The 16,681-nt window shown below is 39.1% G+C and overlaps 1 protein-coding gene across 11 annotated transcripts in view; it reads right to left on the minus strand.

Moving 5' to 3' along the window:
• The window catches only part of LOC145991218 (uncharacterized), an 88,009-nt gene that overhangs the window by 58,195 nt on the left and 13,133 nt on the right, over positions 1 to 16,681 (minus strand). For 9 of the 11 annotated variants that reach the window (XM_083127162.1, XM_083127157.1, XM_083127163.1 and 6 more), the window contains 8 exons: positions 15,387 to 15,458; positions 15,065 to 15,133; positions 14,630 to 14,704; positions 14,040 to 14,141; positions 11,913 to 12,002; positions 10,803 to 10,853; positions 10,422 to 10,469; positions 9,959 to 9,997 (listed from right to left, as the gene is read on the minus strand). In XM_083127162.1, coding sequence (XP_082983288.1) covers positions 9,959 to 9,997; positions 10,422 to 10,469; positions 10,803 to 10,853; positions 11,913 to 12,002; positions 14,040 to 14,141; positions 14,630 to 14,704; positions 15,065 to 15,133; positions 15,387 to 15,458 — 546 coding nt within the window. The remainder of the gene's footprint in view (positions 1 to 9,958; positions 9,998 to 10,421; positions 10,470 to 10,802; positions 10,854 to 11,912; positions 12,003 to 14,039; positions 14,142 to 14,629; positions 14,705 to 15,064; positions 15,134 to 15,386; positions 15,459 to 16,681) is intronic. The other 2 variants (XM_083127153.1, XM_083127159.1) reach the window with 2 other exon arrangements.

Raw genomic sequence — 16,681 nt, forward strand, 5'->3', positions numbered from 1 at the left:
CTATTTGCCTCATTAGAGATACGAAACTGACATAGGAATTCCAACCCAGAATTTTTGGTGCTAAGATAATGAGTCCACCGAGATTGTACAATCCTAACGTCCTTTAACTTTTCCAAGCAATCATAGCTGAAATATATAAAAAGGTTCGATTATAATTCTGTTAAAGTAGAAGCATTTTTCGTAAGTAACGAAAGCGCTTTGCTCATATTCGAATAGCATCGTTCAGTAAACAAACGATTCATTGATTGACTTTGTGTTTTAAGTACACTTTATGCACAGTGTGGCTAATCAGGACTAGACCTACAGTTGAAGGTGGAACCCGAAACACTATATTCCTATGCCTTCATCCGCTATCGAACCTGGGACCCCTTGATTACAAGGCGACGACGTTACCACTACACCAACGGGGAGGTCCCAGTTAACAAACGAAACACAATACGAGTGCAAGGAAGAGTAACAGTGTAAATAATGCTTTCTTTTCTTCTACAACACACCCGATATTAACACACTTTCAAACAACATCGCTAATTTTGGTTACCGTCAATACTTTCTTCTACAGATGAAGCAAATGAAAATTGATATGTGAGGGCATAGTCTTGCGCACGGGGGGTGCCAATGGTGCCTGACCACCCTGGAATGTGTCCTCAAAAAATAAAATATGTAGAAACAACCACTACAATAATGAAAGTTATATTTCCCGTAATGCCTCCAAATTTGAATTTTAACAGTTTGGTCTTTCTCGAGTTCTAGCGAGATGGGAGAAGCGATTTGCAGCCAAAGCTGGAAACATCTGGAAACATCTCCCTTTCTCTCATTCTCATTCTACCTTTACTAACCAGATATTGTTGAGAAGCATCGACATGGAGAAAAAGTATACAAAATTGATTTATGTACGAGAGGTGGTCAGAATTGCTACAGCGTAGAGCTAGAATTTATGTTTGCATTCATTAATATTTACATCGCTTTTCAGCCACTATTGGCGACGACGAAGATGAATTATGAGTTACACTTACAAAGGTAGACTCATGCAGGCCGGAACTTAAAAATACTTGATTGATTTATTTAAATTATGGACACGTCAGCACATTTAACACTCACTCTGGTCCCCCATTTCCCAGTTCTTCACTGCCTTCATTTGAAAATGTTGGTTTTCTTAAAATTTCGGAGTGGACCGTAGCCCCTTCAACCATCCCCCCTCGGCCTACGCCAGTGATTACGTACAGTCGAGGCAAATACTAGAACTGCCGTCGTCTGAAGACTCAAGTCTGTACACCCTAGTTAAAAACAGATGTTGCGAAGGGCAACTTAGCATGCAGGGCGCCAACACGCAACCGCAGAGGATTATACTGTCAGTGCATCTGGGCTCCAGATCCTCATTATTCTGCAGAATGCGGTCCAGGGTTTTACTGCGTGGAATTCGTACTCTTCACAAACGTCACGCCTTACACCTCACACAGGGAATCGAACCCGGATCCATTGGCACCTAGGTCGCCAGTTTACCACTGAACACGCTCGACCACCTAGCTATCTACGTATGACCCATACAATGCAATGAAAAATGCTGCACGCCAGGCTGATAAAAATCAGAAGGACTGATAATAGCCTAATTGTCAAAATACTTTTTACTCCAAGGTGTGAGTTTAACGACTAACTAAAGTAAACCGTGCTCTAGAGAAATATTTTAGTGCTAAATTTTGAACTTTAGAAGATGTTGACTTTCTTAAATGTTCCCTCCTAATATTCTAAAGCTCATGAAATATTGTTGTTTTGCAAACACCAATTCACTTCTTCTCTGCCTACAGAGGAACGGGACCCGCCTCTGCAACTCATATGACGTCATGCTTCAGAAGGGAGAGTTTCCATGACCGCGTTGCATTCACCTTGTGGTCTTTCAACGGTGGGAGAGCTCCACCTTTGACCCCTGTGTACCTTCACAGCATGATTCAATGCACGTAGATTATATTTACCTTTTACCTTTAGAATAAGTATCACTGAAGATTTCAACGACGAATTTAAAATTCCTTTTTCTCCCATTTTCCCTGTTCCCTCTCACGCGTTAATTGGTCGAGCACTCTCGAGTCACTCTCGGAACAGAGTATACAAACAGAGCTACAATGTGCCTAGCTCGTAACTTCACTCAAAGTTTCAGAAAATTGTACATGAAAGGCCGAGTTATCCAATATATATAAAGCCCCAATCCCACCACTGACTGTCTCACTGACACAAATGTTCTCCATGAAGGAACCCCCGGAGGCGAGAAATGCCCAACTACGACACCCCATGAAATCGTCACAAAAGGCCGAGAAAATTCAAAAATAGCTCAAATAGCCCTTCTTTTTTCACGTCCTTAGCAACCGTTGCCACGGACATTTTTTGCAGCACACACTGTTTCCTTCAATTCTTAATTGTGGAGATACATTATATTTCTCACAGATCTACAACACACAGCTGAATCAACTCCTGGCTTTGAAAAGGTGGATCAAACGAGGGTGACATCTACATAATAAGGAGTTTCAGCCCAGATACAATTACGTACATATATTGGTAAACTCAATGCGAAAATATTATCTACATCGTGGTTGCTTTAACTAAATGTTTAGAGGTATAATAACAAAGAATTATTTAGAGAGTTTGCCGTGCTTGTTGTTCACCATGGAAACGGACGTTTCCCGTTTTGAACGAGACAGTCCTGTTTGAGAGGCGTGTCGCGGTCGTCCCTTCGATATTATTTAAACACACTATTTGTACCGTTTTAGAAAAGCCTAGGGGTTAGCTTGAAAACCAAGTATAATGTTGAGATATTTCATGCTAAAAAAAAAAAAAAAAGTTGTATTGTTTTGCGTGTGTTCCGTTATTTGTAGAGAGTGCATAAGTATGCCCAAGAAACGTATATGCAGTTTCAATATGAACTTGGGACAAACCACAAACTGAAGTGGGAAATCTCGCGTCAGATGTGTGGGGTAAGGTTTTTGAGGAGATTTACAAACGGTTGGTGAAAAATAAAGCCGCTCTCAAGAAGATTGATTGTTCTGATACATACTTCTGGCACTCCCCAACTTCTGCGTAGGGCTAACATCAAAGGTTGATCAGAAGGAACCAGAAATACTGTGTAAGTCACACCGAGATTATAATAAATAATAGCTTTTGACAATGAGAGATCATATTTCAAATAATAAAATAATAATAATACTTTAATCATAACAATAAATTTATAATTAGGCCTAACTGATTTTTCAGGAGGGGAGGAGGTACACTGATCTCCTTGGGATGTCCCGTTTTGGGGTCAAAATATTATGGGCACCCTACTACTAGGGTGCCAAATATCTAGCCCCTGGGTTCTCATTCCATTGTAATTATCATACTCTTACCATGAAAAGGTCTCCTGCGTATTATCTGCGGTCCCGGGTTCGAACTTAGATGAGAGCTCCAAAATTTGGGTGATGACACAACACAATTAATATAATTCAAAGACTTAATAAGGTTCTCCAGGCGGGGGAGAACCGGAAATTTTTCCACCTGTTCAGGCAGCTCCGGCGTCCACCCATCGTCGTATAAAGTGGGTACCTGGAGGAAACTCTGGGGGTAAAGGCGGCAAGGGACGTGGTGCTGATCACATCACCCCCACCTTCGGCCGTAATCAAGAAAGTGTGAGGCCCTAACCCCACGCTCCCTATACGCCTTCATGGCGTGGTGCATTGCACAGGGGAGCACTTTCCCTTCCCTTCACTTTTTTTTTTTTTTAAATAAGGACGATCTGGCTCCTATTGAGAAAGTCTGATAACAGCGTCGATGGGACTGAATGCGATCAACGAAGAACCCATTTGATAAGCTCTGGTCTTCAAAAGGCTGTTGGACTATAGAGTTACTAAATACATGGTAAAAACAGATAACTTGGTCCAAATTTAACAATGTATATCTTGTCCCAACCCTCCATCCCCGGTCACGTTCCTGGTCTTGTGTGTATATATATATATAAGTGTCACTTCACCAGAAACCGAATTCATTGCCTGTGTGCTCACTGCAGGTCGGTCTGCTTGAGACGATTCCAGACACTTTGGCGCCAGCGGCCAGCTGGGTCGCTCGGAACTTGCTTTTGGCGCGCCACGATTCGGATGGAAACAGACAACTCTGCTAGTGATTCTTGCAGTCTAATTCTCGAATGAATATTTCACTTGCTCTCGTTGCCTTCACTAATTCTATTTAAACCAGCCCAATAATCAAAGAACAAAATAGCTATATTGGGAACCTTTCCAACAACTCCCACATTCGCAAAATAGTACATATTTTGCTTGGTTAAGTCCGCTTTATGCACAGTAAGGCTTATTGGGAATGGATCTACAGTTTAAAGTGGAATCCAACCCACAAAGTGCCTCCACCGGGTATCGAACCCGGGACCCTTTGATTACAAGGCGACGAAGCAACCAATACGCCATTTTTTTTTAAGGAATACCCCTAACCGGAAGTATCCCCCGTTTTTCACTATATTATCAAGATTTTCATTTCTCGGTTATTCTCAATTTTCAGTTTTTCTCATTTGGACAAACAAATACCCGTGCCTTACCCGGGACTCGCACCCGGAACCCCTGACGTCGTAGCGCTCTGTGATAACCACACCGTCACGGAGGTCGACAGGGCCATCGGGGAGGCTTTAAGTGGAACTCGTACCCCTCCTACTTGACTGCGAGAAGAACTACCGAAATAAGAAAGGACCGGGCGTCCGGTAAAAAAGGCGCGAAAACGAAATGCTTGTGGTCTAGGTGCTAGGACGCAAAGAAGCACCAGCAGGCTTCATGGGTGACGTGGAAGTAGAGGTCAGGTGATCAACAGTTACTGTGATTGGGTGGTTGCAAGGAATGAGATTTATAAAACATTTTCTTGTTCGCTCCATTCGCGAAACAAACATTTCTCTACGATTCACATCAAGTTTATACGTCAATCATTCTTTATTACAATTATGCCCTATTTCAGGGGATCCCAAACTTTGTAGTTTCAAAAGTTTTCTGCGGCGCCCAAGTCAGAATATAGGCATAGGCCTATCTAAAACTTGCAACGCTAAGTTAGTGTTGTTAGGTTGCTTGCCTTATGTTAAAAAATAAGCACATATTTCAAATTCAGAAACATTGTTTATGTAAATAGTACTAAATAAGCACATGTTTGGAACAAGCATATCTAAAACCCTGTGTAGATTAACAAGTAAGTGGCATTTCAGTTAAAATTCCGGAACATTTCGCGGCACCCCAGGGCGCCGCGGCGCACCCTTAGGGAACCACTACCCTATTCAATATTGAATCAGTTTGTTAAGAAAGGTTTAATTAAAATGTCCATTAAGACTCACACCATTATAAACTTGGATAGTTTCGCTGTACTGGACTTCTGGTAAATTAACACTTAATTCATTTTACAAAGAAATTAAATAAGTTACTTTTCCTTTGCTCCTTTTGTTCAAATCTACAGTCTACATGGAACAGCCATCTGAAGCACCACCCTCCTCCCCAAATCTAATAACTCCAACAGAAATAACTTTTTTGTCGACTATAGTCTCCAAATTCTGTTCTCAACCAGAGAGATAAAATCGTAACAATTCTATTGCGAGTGACCCTTCACAACGATGAGGAAAGTGAGATCCAAGTTCCAGCGAATAATTTGTTAGGGCCGCTTCAGTTGATTATAGTGCACGCTGAGTTTCAAATATAATGAGTGGCTTCGCAAATGATCTACGGAGACTGTATTTGTATAAGCATTCTCTTCCTTTCCTGAGGAGAATTCAATAAAACAATGGCTTGGTGTAGCTTTCAGAGGGGAGCGGCACGTGACACGCTTAACTTGCAAACCAGCATTCAGAAATAAATGCAACCTTTCGTATCAAGACAGGTCAAGCTGCACGTGTAGCTCTGATTAGGCCGTTTTCTCAATACCGTGCATCCTGTCACCTAGTGCTCTTGTTAGCTCATGCGCGGTGAATGTTTGGATTTAGACTAACTGTGCTAGTGTCGCTTGCCGCTTGCAGCTTCTGTGTGAATTCTCCGTGTCGCTTGTCGCCTGTCACTTGTCGTCTGTCGTTTGCAGCTTTCTTGCCTTGTAAGGGAGAGAAAGCGCCAACCAACACATGTCCCTTGGAAGCGAACCAGCAGTAATGAATTGAACCTTTCGAACAGAAGCGACACGACAAGATGCAGGTGTCGCTTGTAGCTTGCGTGTCGCTCTGATTGGCCAGTTTTGTTAATACCGTGCATCATGTCGCTTCGTACTTTTGTTCGCGCATGCGCGGTGAATGCTTTGCCTTATATTGAATGGTCTAATGTCGCTTGTCGCTTTGGTATAAAATCTCCATGTCGCCAGTCGCCTGTCGTTTATGCCGTTTAAGCAGATTCCAGACCGAAGCGTAACGCGACAAGCCTCGGTAATCATTGCAACGTTTCGAACTGATACAGCACGGTAAGCTGCAAATATTGCATGTCGCTTGGTTGTGTCACTCAAACTGGCTACTTTATCAATGTTGTGCATCGTGATGCCTCCACTTGTCGTGCACGGGCGGTGAATGTTTTAGTCTACAAGACAAAAGGGACCCGTGTCTCTTGTCGATGTGGAAGCACACTGTCGCTTGTCGCATCCGTCAGAATTCTTCCCCTGACCCCTTCAAGGAGACTTCAGATCGAAGCGACAAGTGGCAGGCGACAATCGACAGACAACACTGGCATGGACGTCAGCAGGGTTTTTTCCAGGGAAGGGCAAGGAAGGTATTTTTTTTTACAGGGGGAGCAAATAAGCCACATTTTACCCAATGTTCCTTCAAAAAAACATTGCTTACATTTGAATTTATCATGTTCGTGCATTAATTAACACATATTATTGTGGCTGAAATGGAATTATATGTGTGAAATATATAATTTTTGGTTGACTTTCATTTTCCAAAGGGGGCACGGGTCCCCCTTGCCCCCCCCTTACGGACTCCCATGAACACTAGCGACTTCGATCTAAAGCAAGAAATTCACCGCTCATGCGCGAAAAACCTAATGCACCGAGCCGAAAGCGACATGTGCAGCTTGCCCTGTCGCATCAATGCGAAAGGTCGAATTGATTACTGAGGGTTCAATTCCAAGCGATACGTATCTCTTGTCGCTTGTTACCTATTGCGTTTCGCTTGGTAGCGTTCCAATAAAGAGCTTCGTTTCACACAGTTGCGGCATGATAGGCCACACAAGCCTGCTTTGATTTCTGAAATCTTCAAACAACACGTAAAAGTATGCAAAGTAAAAATTAAGAGTCAGCGATTAGGGTAAATGTGATTATTTTCTCAATTCCACAGTGGGGCAAAAACTCCTTAAGTACGGCACTGACTGCACAACAGTTAACCCCTTCCTAACTCCGCCGCGAGAGGAACTCTTCTTTTTCCCCTCCCCTTCCGACCGCCGCGAGAGGAACTCTTTCCCCCTCCCCTTCCGAATGCTCTGCGCCGAGACAGAAACGTCCAAGTTACGCGCTCTCAATTGACGCCGTAAAGCGCATTTCACAACTATTTGCTCAATTCGGTATGGTACGTAGCTGCTTACACACAGGAAGAAATCATGTGACCTACAAGAATTGTGATTGGTTGGACGGTTTGTGCAATATTGATCGGTACCCACAACGGATGCAATTGTATTAAAAATTACAACACGTAAATTAGACAGGTGATATTGGTACCAGGTTCCAACAAGAATAGTAACCATTTTTTCGTGAGGAAAACTGCATAAATGATAATTTTCAAAAACCACGGTGGTATTTGTAATCACATGCATGGTCTCGACATTTTAAAATGAATTTTATTTTGCTAATTTATCAAATTATAGTGGTTCCAACAACATATGTACACTCACTCGGGCCTTATAAGACCACGTTTACACGTATGTGTGTGTGTGTGTGTGTGTGTGTGTGTGAGTGTGTGTGTGTGTGTGTGTGCACTGTTGTAGGAGGTAAAAAATATGCGACATGTAAGTGTGTGTGTCAATTTTTTATGACTCCTCTTGAATATGTGTGTGTCAGACGCAAAACAAAATATAAATATATCATGAAAAAAATAAAAACTTACCTTTCAAGAGAGATAGAGAGACTTCAAAAAACTTGTAGCTCACTAAAAAAAACTTCCACGATGATATGTATGTATGTATACTGCCAGACAAACAAATTAAAAAATACTGAACTGCCACAATTGACGTTCACCTTTCAAGAGAGATAGAGAGACTTCAAAATAAAACTTGTAGCTCACTAAAAAACTTCCACGATGATATGTATGTATGTATACTGCCAGACAAACAAATTAAAGAATACTGAACTGCCACGATTGACGTTCACTATGATAATGATGTACAAAAGAAGAAACTGCTACGTTATATAGGAATCCCCACCCCACACGACCACCTCTCCTTTGGTGAAAACACAATAAGCGCTATAGTCAATGTCCTAGCAATAACCCCCCCCCCCCCCCCGTTTGTGGTACAAACAAACAATGCTATACTTTTTTCAACAAAAAACTTTTCAATGCGCACAATATCCTGTGGGGGACAAATAGCAAATAAACAGGCGTTGACAGTTCCACCCATACTTTCGTCGTCCCAAGGCCGACGTATACAATTTGTTTTGTTTATATTTCAATACACATGATGCTTAGGTTACAGCAGGTTGTTAACATCAGCTCTGGCAATTGTTGAGAAATAGTGACGTCAGTAGGGCAGGAAGTATAACTTCCCTCGTCCCAAGGCCTACGTATTGTTGAATTTGTGTCATTGTATCAACGTTGATAGCACACGCAGAGAGAGAGAAAACAAAATTGTCATTTTTCTAGATATCCACAGGCAAAAGCATAATATTTTCAAATACGATATGACAGTCGCTTTTTTAGAACCTTTTTGGGTTGGGCACCACGCACCCTGGCGGGGTTAGGGGCCAGGCATCCTAAAAACAACAATTATTATTTGTTTTGCTTGCGTCACAATACGAAAATAATAAGAAGCACCAGCGCGCGCGCGTATGTGTGGCACATCGTTCCCGAGAGAGGTTTACAAAGGTCACGATATACAAACATTGGTGTCCCCGAGACTTGGAAGATTACGATAAGGTGCATTCATACTTCAAGAATGAGAAAGTGCATTTACTCATCACGCTGTGTCAGCACAACAAATAAATGCGCGGAACATGATCTACCCATGATAGATAAATAGGCGCGCGCGTATGTGTGGCACATCGTTCCCGAGAGAGGTTTACAAAGGTCACGATATACAAACATTGGTGTCCCCGAGACTTGGAAGATTACGATAAGGTGCATTCATACTTCAAGAATGAGAGGATGAGAGGATGAGAGGATGAGAAGATGAGAAGATGAGAGGATGAGAGGATGAGAGGATGAGAGGATGAGAGGATGAGAGTGCATCTTTCACTCATCACTGCTTTTCTGCGCCGTGAAACATCGTCAGCGTAATAAATGAGGCGCGAAACGGGGAGAGAAAGTGAGTTTTTGAGGTTTTTGTGGTCGTTTGGTCAAGAAATCAGAGTTGCAGTGGGAGTCACATTTTTGATACTACTTATATATATATATATATATACACAAATACACCAAGTACAGAAGAAACGCGCATATTACCAGCTCCGTTAGCCTATCGCTAGCGTTATGTAATTGACTCTCAATCTAGCCAGCAATTCCCTAGTTGCCTGATCATGAGTGCTAGAGTATCTCCATTAAAATCATCTAATCATAGCTCATCTTGATGGGCTCGATAAGCCAACACCGACACTGAAGTACGAACATATATATATGTATATAAATTCCTCGTCCCCTCTGCATTTTTACTTCCTGAAAACAAATTGCAATCCTACAGGCAAATACATGAGTTAAAGGTTTCTTTTTTAGTTGGTTTTCTTACCTCTGATGGTACATTGTTTATTTGGGGTAAAATTTGTGTATAATTCAGTGTACTTTACCTACCGTAACTACGAGGTTTCCAGCGTGGATGGAAAGTTTCATCTATAATAAAATATATAATATAACGAACTTGTCAAAATATATGCGTACAGTGCGTTGAAAATTGATTTAAAAAACGGTTCCTTATTAGCAAATTAGCAAATAAGTAATAATATAAGGAACGCATTTTTGTAATTTCATTAATGCAAAAGGAATCTAATCCAAGGATAAGAAAGACAACGTCCTTGATGCAAGAGCAACACAGTGTTACAAAGCAGTAAACGACATTCTTTAGACCATCAAGTTTCTTTAAATATATGAGTGACACTAGCTGAATAGGATGTGCGGCCTTCCAAAAGCCACATACGTATAATATCTGTATGTATCTGTCCAGTGCACTAGGGACTGACAGTGCCATTCGTGACTAAATATTACTTGATGGTATATTTCAACATACTCTGTAACAGTTGATACAAAATAACCTTACCTGATCTGGAATCAAAACGCTCGAGAGAATCACGTGACCCATCTTTTTCTGAAATGAAACGTTCATATATTTCAGAAAATTTGATTTATACGCCTTATAATTGAGAAAATTATCTTTGTGTAAATTGAAATAAAGAATTTTGAAATTTACGTAAAAATAATAAATAGTATAATACAACGTATAGTGTGTTAGTAGAAAATATGAGAGCACCCGCATTAACTGGTTTGCTATCTCATATTTATAGTACTATACAGGCTAGATAAAAGTGGACGCCTGTATCTTTTATTTTGCTATTATTGCAAAGAATTTCGAAGTTACATTCTAGTGTTATAATTGTTACATGCAGTGTATTGACTACACGTAGTGATGTTGTATACTTACCCGAACTATAGCGATCATTCAAATGAGCCATTAGCTTCTGCTTGCGATTGACTGAAAATATTGGGAAGATTTTACCAATAGTTGTTATTAATTTAGCTTTGAATATCAAGTGTGCAGTATTTCAATGCAGGATTCTTCTTATAACCTTTCATCCTTATCATAGAAAATATCCAAACGTTGCACAAAAGCTACGTAAAGTAAAAGAATCCAATCATGTCACTTGACTGTGCATATATCGTGCGTCCATTTCCTAGCGAGGCCGAGAGATCGGGAAAGTGTGGCGGCCGGCGCTAGCGGAGATGCAGACATTTTCGACCGTGACGTCCCGCTTATTTTTATGGACATATCTTTAGCATGCAGATATTTATATTAATATTGCAAAACGAGCACTAACCTGTGTTATAAGAGTTGTTCAAAGTGATGTCCACGTACATTCACACATTCCTGGCATCTTTTGATGAAATTTTGATTCACACGCAAAAGTTCCACCCTTATATTGTCTTTTAGTTCGTCGATACTAGCAAGGCAAGTAACAAAAAACGACACTCTTTCACACAGTACGAAATTAACACGCTCTTGGTTTAATGTCTGTTCCCCACTCCATTCGCAGCTCTGTCCAGGGCACCTGTAGTCGCGAAGGAAAGAACAACTCAAGCTCGGAGCTTTCAGATTGCAAACAATGCTCACGAAAACCATTCACTTTTAACGGTTTAGTCTGCAACGTAATTTTGATACAGTGTTGCAAATTCGAAACCTCCAAACGATTCGGAGCGAAGCAAAACGCTTTCGAGGGTAAACTAAGCGGGACGTTATTGGTCGAAAATATCGGCATCTCCGCTGGCGCCGCTCGCCACACTTCTCCCGATCTCTCGGCCTCGCAAGGAAATGGACGCACGGTATATTTCCAATTTGCTTATTCGATACCGTCCTTTAATATTTGTAACTTTAAGATAATGCTCAGTTGAAATGCATTCTTCAGAAACTTTACTAGATATAGGCATATATAATGCGGGCACACACACACACACAGACGAATTTAATAAATGATTTATTACCAAATATACGCTAAAATTAAATTTTATATAATTAAAAATGTTTTGATGCACTTACGGTTTTCTTCTAATGGATCGTTCGTGGTAGGAAATGAGAGATCAAGTTCAAACTGATTTTCAGAATCCCGATGAAGATACGATTTCTTAGCTGAAAGAAAAAGATATTTTAATTGTTGCTGAGTAGTTTAAGCAATACCGCCATAGCTCTTGTTCATGCGCTTTATTAACTGAATTTCATGCAGTTCTTCATTGCATTGGATATCTGGAATGATAAATTCACTTACAGAATACGCCATCAAATACAATAGGATGAGCACTAGATTTAAACCAGTTTTGAGTATCTCATTTGCACTTGTGGAGAAGGCCAACGAGCGCTCCGTACTGTGCGAGCTTCCCATCTCTACGCTGCACCTCAAGACTACTAAGCAACAGAGCAAGAGTTGGGGAGCCGCTTGTGTTGAGGGGAGAAAATACTGCAGGGGAAGGCTCACTTCTTTCACGGAACCACCTTCTGTTTCGTCTACTGCCGGCCACGTTGGCGGAGTGGTTAGCACATCGCGCTACGATGTCAGGGGTCTCGGGTTCGAATCCCGGCCTGGGCATGGATGTTTGTGAGTGTCCATTCATCAATTTCATCAAATCATCACTCATCCCCATCTTCGCAAATTAGCCAAAAGTGGCACAAAAGGCGAAGTAAAATAAAGTAAATGAATCAATCAATGTTTCTTCTACCACCATTACAAGCCACACTGCACTATTACTTACAAATAAGGTAACAAGAGGTGTCCACTGCATGAACGCGACCCATGAAGCCTCCTGCCTCCTTCCCACCCTTCTTACAGTGCTACAGTACCGCTGCTCGTTTTGCAATCCACACGTGCATAAGAGAACGCTCTTCCACAAATACGTATGTCTAGTTGACTAAGCCTGTTCTGAACTGTCTCACTTTGGCATTCAACAAATCACAATAATTAGATTTCGAATCTAATTAACGCCAGGGATGGGTATTCTTTGTGAGTGTCCCTTCATCATGTCATCCTCGTTTTCGCAATTGGCAAAAAGTGGCAGAAAAGTGAAGTGAAATGAACCAAATCAATCAGTCAGTCATGATTAAGTATCCTACAACCACATATACTTACAATTCATTTGTTTGTCTATCTTGATAGTTTGGTTTTCCTACATTTTCGATCACATAAATTTTGTCTTCTCTTATTGTACAGTCCCGCAGAATAAACTTGAGAGAAATGGCCGCTCTGTGAGTGATGCAACTGCGCTCGAATTTGCTAGAGTGGGGGACTTCCCGCTGTAACGGGCCAACGGAAAATCTAATGTTCGGGCGCACGAAATGTTACCAACTGTTGAAAGGACTGGTGAACCAAGCGAAGCGGCAGTGCATAGAGCCTCTGTGTTTTCAATTTACGGATTAAATTCAAAGAATAAACTGTTTATCTATTTATTGTGAAAGATAGAATACTTATAATTTTCTTAGCATGTCCTCTTAATACAATGATATTTTCGTTACACAATGTAATTATTTTTCAAATCTCCCATCTCCCGTTGTCAGCTGATTGCCCGTGATTCGCGTGAGAGTCAAGCGTTCGCTGTAGGTTGGTACTACTGCAGCGGCGCCGGCAGCCATTTGTCTCAAGTTAATTCTGCGGGACTGTAGTGAACATCACATTATCTTCACTGTGGTTGAGAGTGAGAATGTGTGGATCACTACATCTATACCCCAAAGGTGTTTCCATTTCCTGATGCAATACCCAGGTGATACCTTTACTGTCTTGTAGTTATATACAGGAAAAATATATAATTGATAATTTTAACTTTTCATGACTGCATAATACCATAATATTTTAAATTTGATATGTTCCCTTATTTTCACTTCACTTAATACAGCCCCACTGCCAGGAATAAAATTATATAATGAATCCATTATAATAAGTGTCTCCTGATGGTGCAGCTATTCTTGAAGTTGATGGACAGTTTCTGGGATAGAATATGTGTTGCCCAGCAAGCACAAGGGAATACAATTCTAATATTAAAGTAAACCTGTGAGAACAAAGGCCAGGCAAGACACTTTCTCATTGGTTGACTGACGGGCTTGGGAAATGAAATCCTCCCCTTGGCCGATGTTTTCTGGCCGGTTAAATCTAATGCAGTATTGTTTAACCAAATGCTATACCTCTGCTCCTTCTAGTCGAGGTAGATATCCATTCTGGAGATTTTGTTGTGGTGTACCTCGAATACGTATCATCGTATGGCCTTTTCAAAGACTTCAGTTTGCCTACAAATATAAGAAACAATGCTTTGCGAAATACACGATACTTTGGATTCTGCAGTTTACAATGTAATACAAATGCAGCCAGTTATAACTTTTCACTACACTTTTATGTGTGTATTGAAAATTTAAATGTAATTTTGTAAATTTTGAATTAATTTTCTCTATAATTTAATATGAATAATTGAAAGTTCAAATATGTGAAAAATATTTAAAATATGCTTACGTAATTTTACGTCGTAGTAAATTCAGAAGACTAATGTGTGTGAAGATATGCATTAAACATAGTGCAATGACTTTATATGCCGTATATATATATATCTGAAAATGTATTGTATGCCCTAAATGAACAAGAAGAGAACCAATATTTACAAAATATTATAAACTGATATAACGTAGTACAAATCTGTCGCACATTGTGATGCAGAAGTAACCTTTCAACAACAGAAAATGAGCGTGAATGAATATAAATAAAGTATAAAGGTTGCATATACCTTTCTCGCCTTCTCTGGGAACATCGAAATAATACAAATCATCTATAGAATTTCTGGGACGTTCTCTGCGTTGTACTTATATAAATGTGGATAGAATCAATATTTTTTATAAACAATATAAAATTATCTGTGATTTTAAGTAGTATTGTAATATTTTATGTAAAATCTAATCAGTAATATTACATTTTAATGTTAATAAAATTTCAGTTTATATAATCTCAATAACGTGTTTTACATATATGTAGTAAAATATAATTATTATCTGTGTGAAATCTGTTTCTACATTTTTAAACATTCATAATTCAAGGAATTCATTGACTGAGGTTTACTAATACAAAAACTGAAAACTTTGTGTAATTAGGAATAAAATAAATTTATTGTTAAGTAATATCATACAGGATCCTGTGTTTTACATAAATAATAATCAATACTTACCTTTAAAATCATCTGGGCCGTAGATGCTATTCCCACCTTCATCAGAATTTTCACTACGTTCTACTCGACCTTACAAAAAATAATAATTAAAAATCCATGTATCTTTGTTATGAAAGAAATAAAATACAATTTCTCTTCTGATCGTTCCACTTAATTTCTAAATACTTAACACTATTCAATGAATTTCGAAATAGAGTCAGATAATGTGAATATGTCATTTGAAAAATATCATTGTAGGTTATACTATAAATAAAAAAATGGAGAACAACGTCATAGAAATGGAAGCAAAATACGTATGATAATGAAACCACTGTTTCCTCACCTCTCTTCGATGGCATTTCGTTTCTTTCGATAGAGTAATCGTCATCTCTATACTCAGAACGTTTATTTTTGTCTGAAAGAAATATTGTAAATTTTCTCAATATTGGTACAAACAGATTTCTAATATACTTTAAACAGTAGATTTGAGTAAGATTATTCTAGGTGTCGTAAATTTTGTAAAATTTGAATAGATTTTCTCTGTAATTTAATATCAACAACGGAAAGTTGAAATATCTAAAGATATTTAAAATATGTGAAAGATGCTTAAATATATTTAAAGTTTAGTAAATTCAGAAATTGTGTATTAAGTAGCAAGGTTGTCTTTACATATTGTACACATATATTAAAATTGATTATCTCCTAACTAACCAGGTGCATTCTTGTTACAGTGTCATGACACAATTTATATAAATTATACAACTTAGCCATGGAAATTATCATTTATCATTCGTTAATATATAGATTCTGATTCGATGAGGACTTGAAAGCTCCAGAGGTAATTCTTGCGAAGAAATCTTTGAAGTACGCTGTGAAATTTGTCAAGCTATCGCTAGCAGCAAAAGGTCAACCTTAGACAAATCGGGGTACAGTGCAGTGCTTTATTTTGGGTTGTACCAATATGTTTGCGCTATCTTATTTCTGATTCCAATATCATTTTTTGTTGAGTTTGCTTATGTCATTATGCTTACTTATATCTGTCTGAATGTTGTAGGTTCGACTCCAGATCAGATCATGAGAATTTCATTGTGCTCTTTCAACATTCAACCATTACTCATTTATTCTGTACACGATGTAAAGCTACTTTAATAACCAAAATAAAACAACAATAAACACAGCGAGGAGTTCCAATGCCAGGAAAATTTACATTGGAAATTTTAATTTTTTGAATTGTTGAAGAAAATATGTAAGATATTTATAATATACTATGTGTGTGTTTCCACACACATGTAAATAACATTAATTACACTGGGGAACAAAAAAAAGATTTTATTTTGTGGCATAAAGTTTAATAACAGTTTCAGCACACAAAACAGCTGTGATTGCCAATTGTATGATTGGTTCTGTTGAATTGACTCCAGTTATAAAAATAAACACACCATGGAAAATGTAGGAGGTAAAATTACTCCACGCTTTTCTAGGAAATATCAAAATTTGATAATGGGATGAAATTCCCATTAAGAAACTTATTTATTTATTTATTTGTAAATTGTTGCTAGGCAACTTATGAAGCATTGCAAGGCAATATATCTCTTAATGTTGAATTTTGTAGTATAACTAAGCGAAATGCGTTTAATG

The sequence above is a fragment of the Lepisma saccharinum genome, chromosome 8, assembly GCF_977018435.1.
Source record: "Lepisma saccharinum chromosome 8, izLepSacc3.1, whole genome shotgun sequence".
Classification (NCBI taxonomy): Eukaryota; Metazoa; Arthropoda; class Insecta; order Zygentoma; family Lepismatidae; genus Lepisma; species Lepisma saccharinum.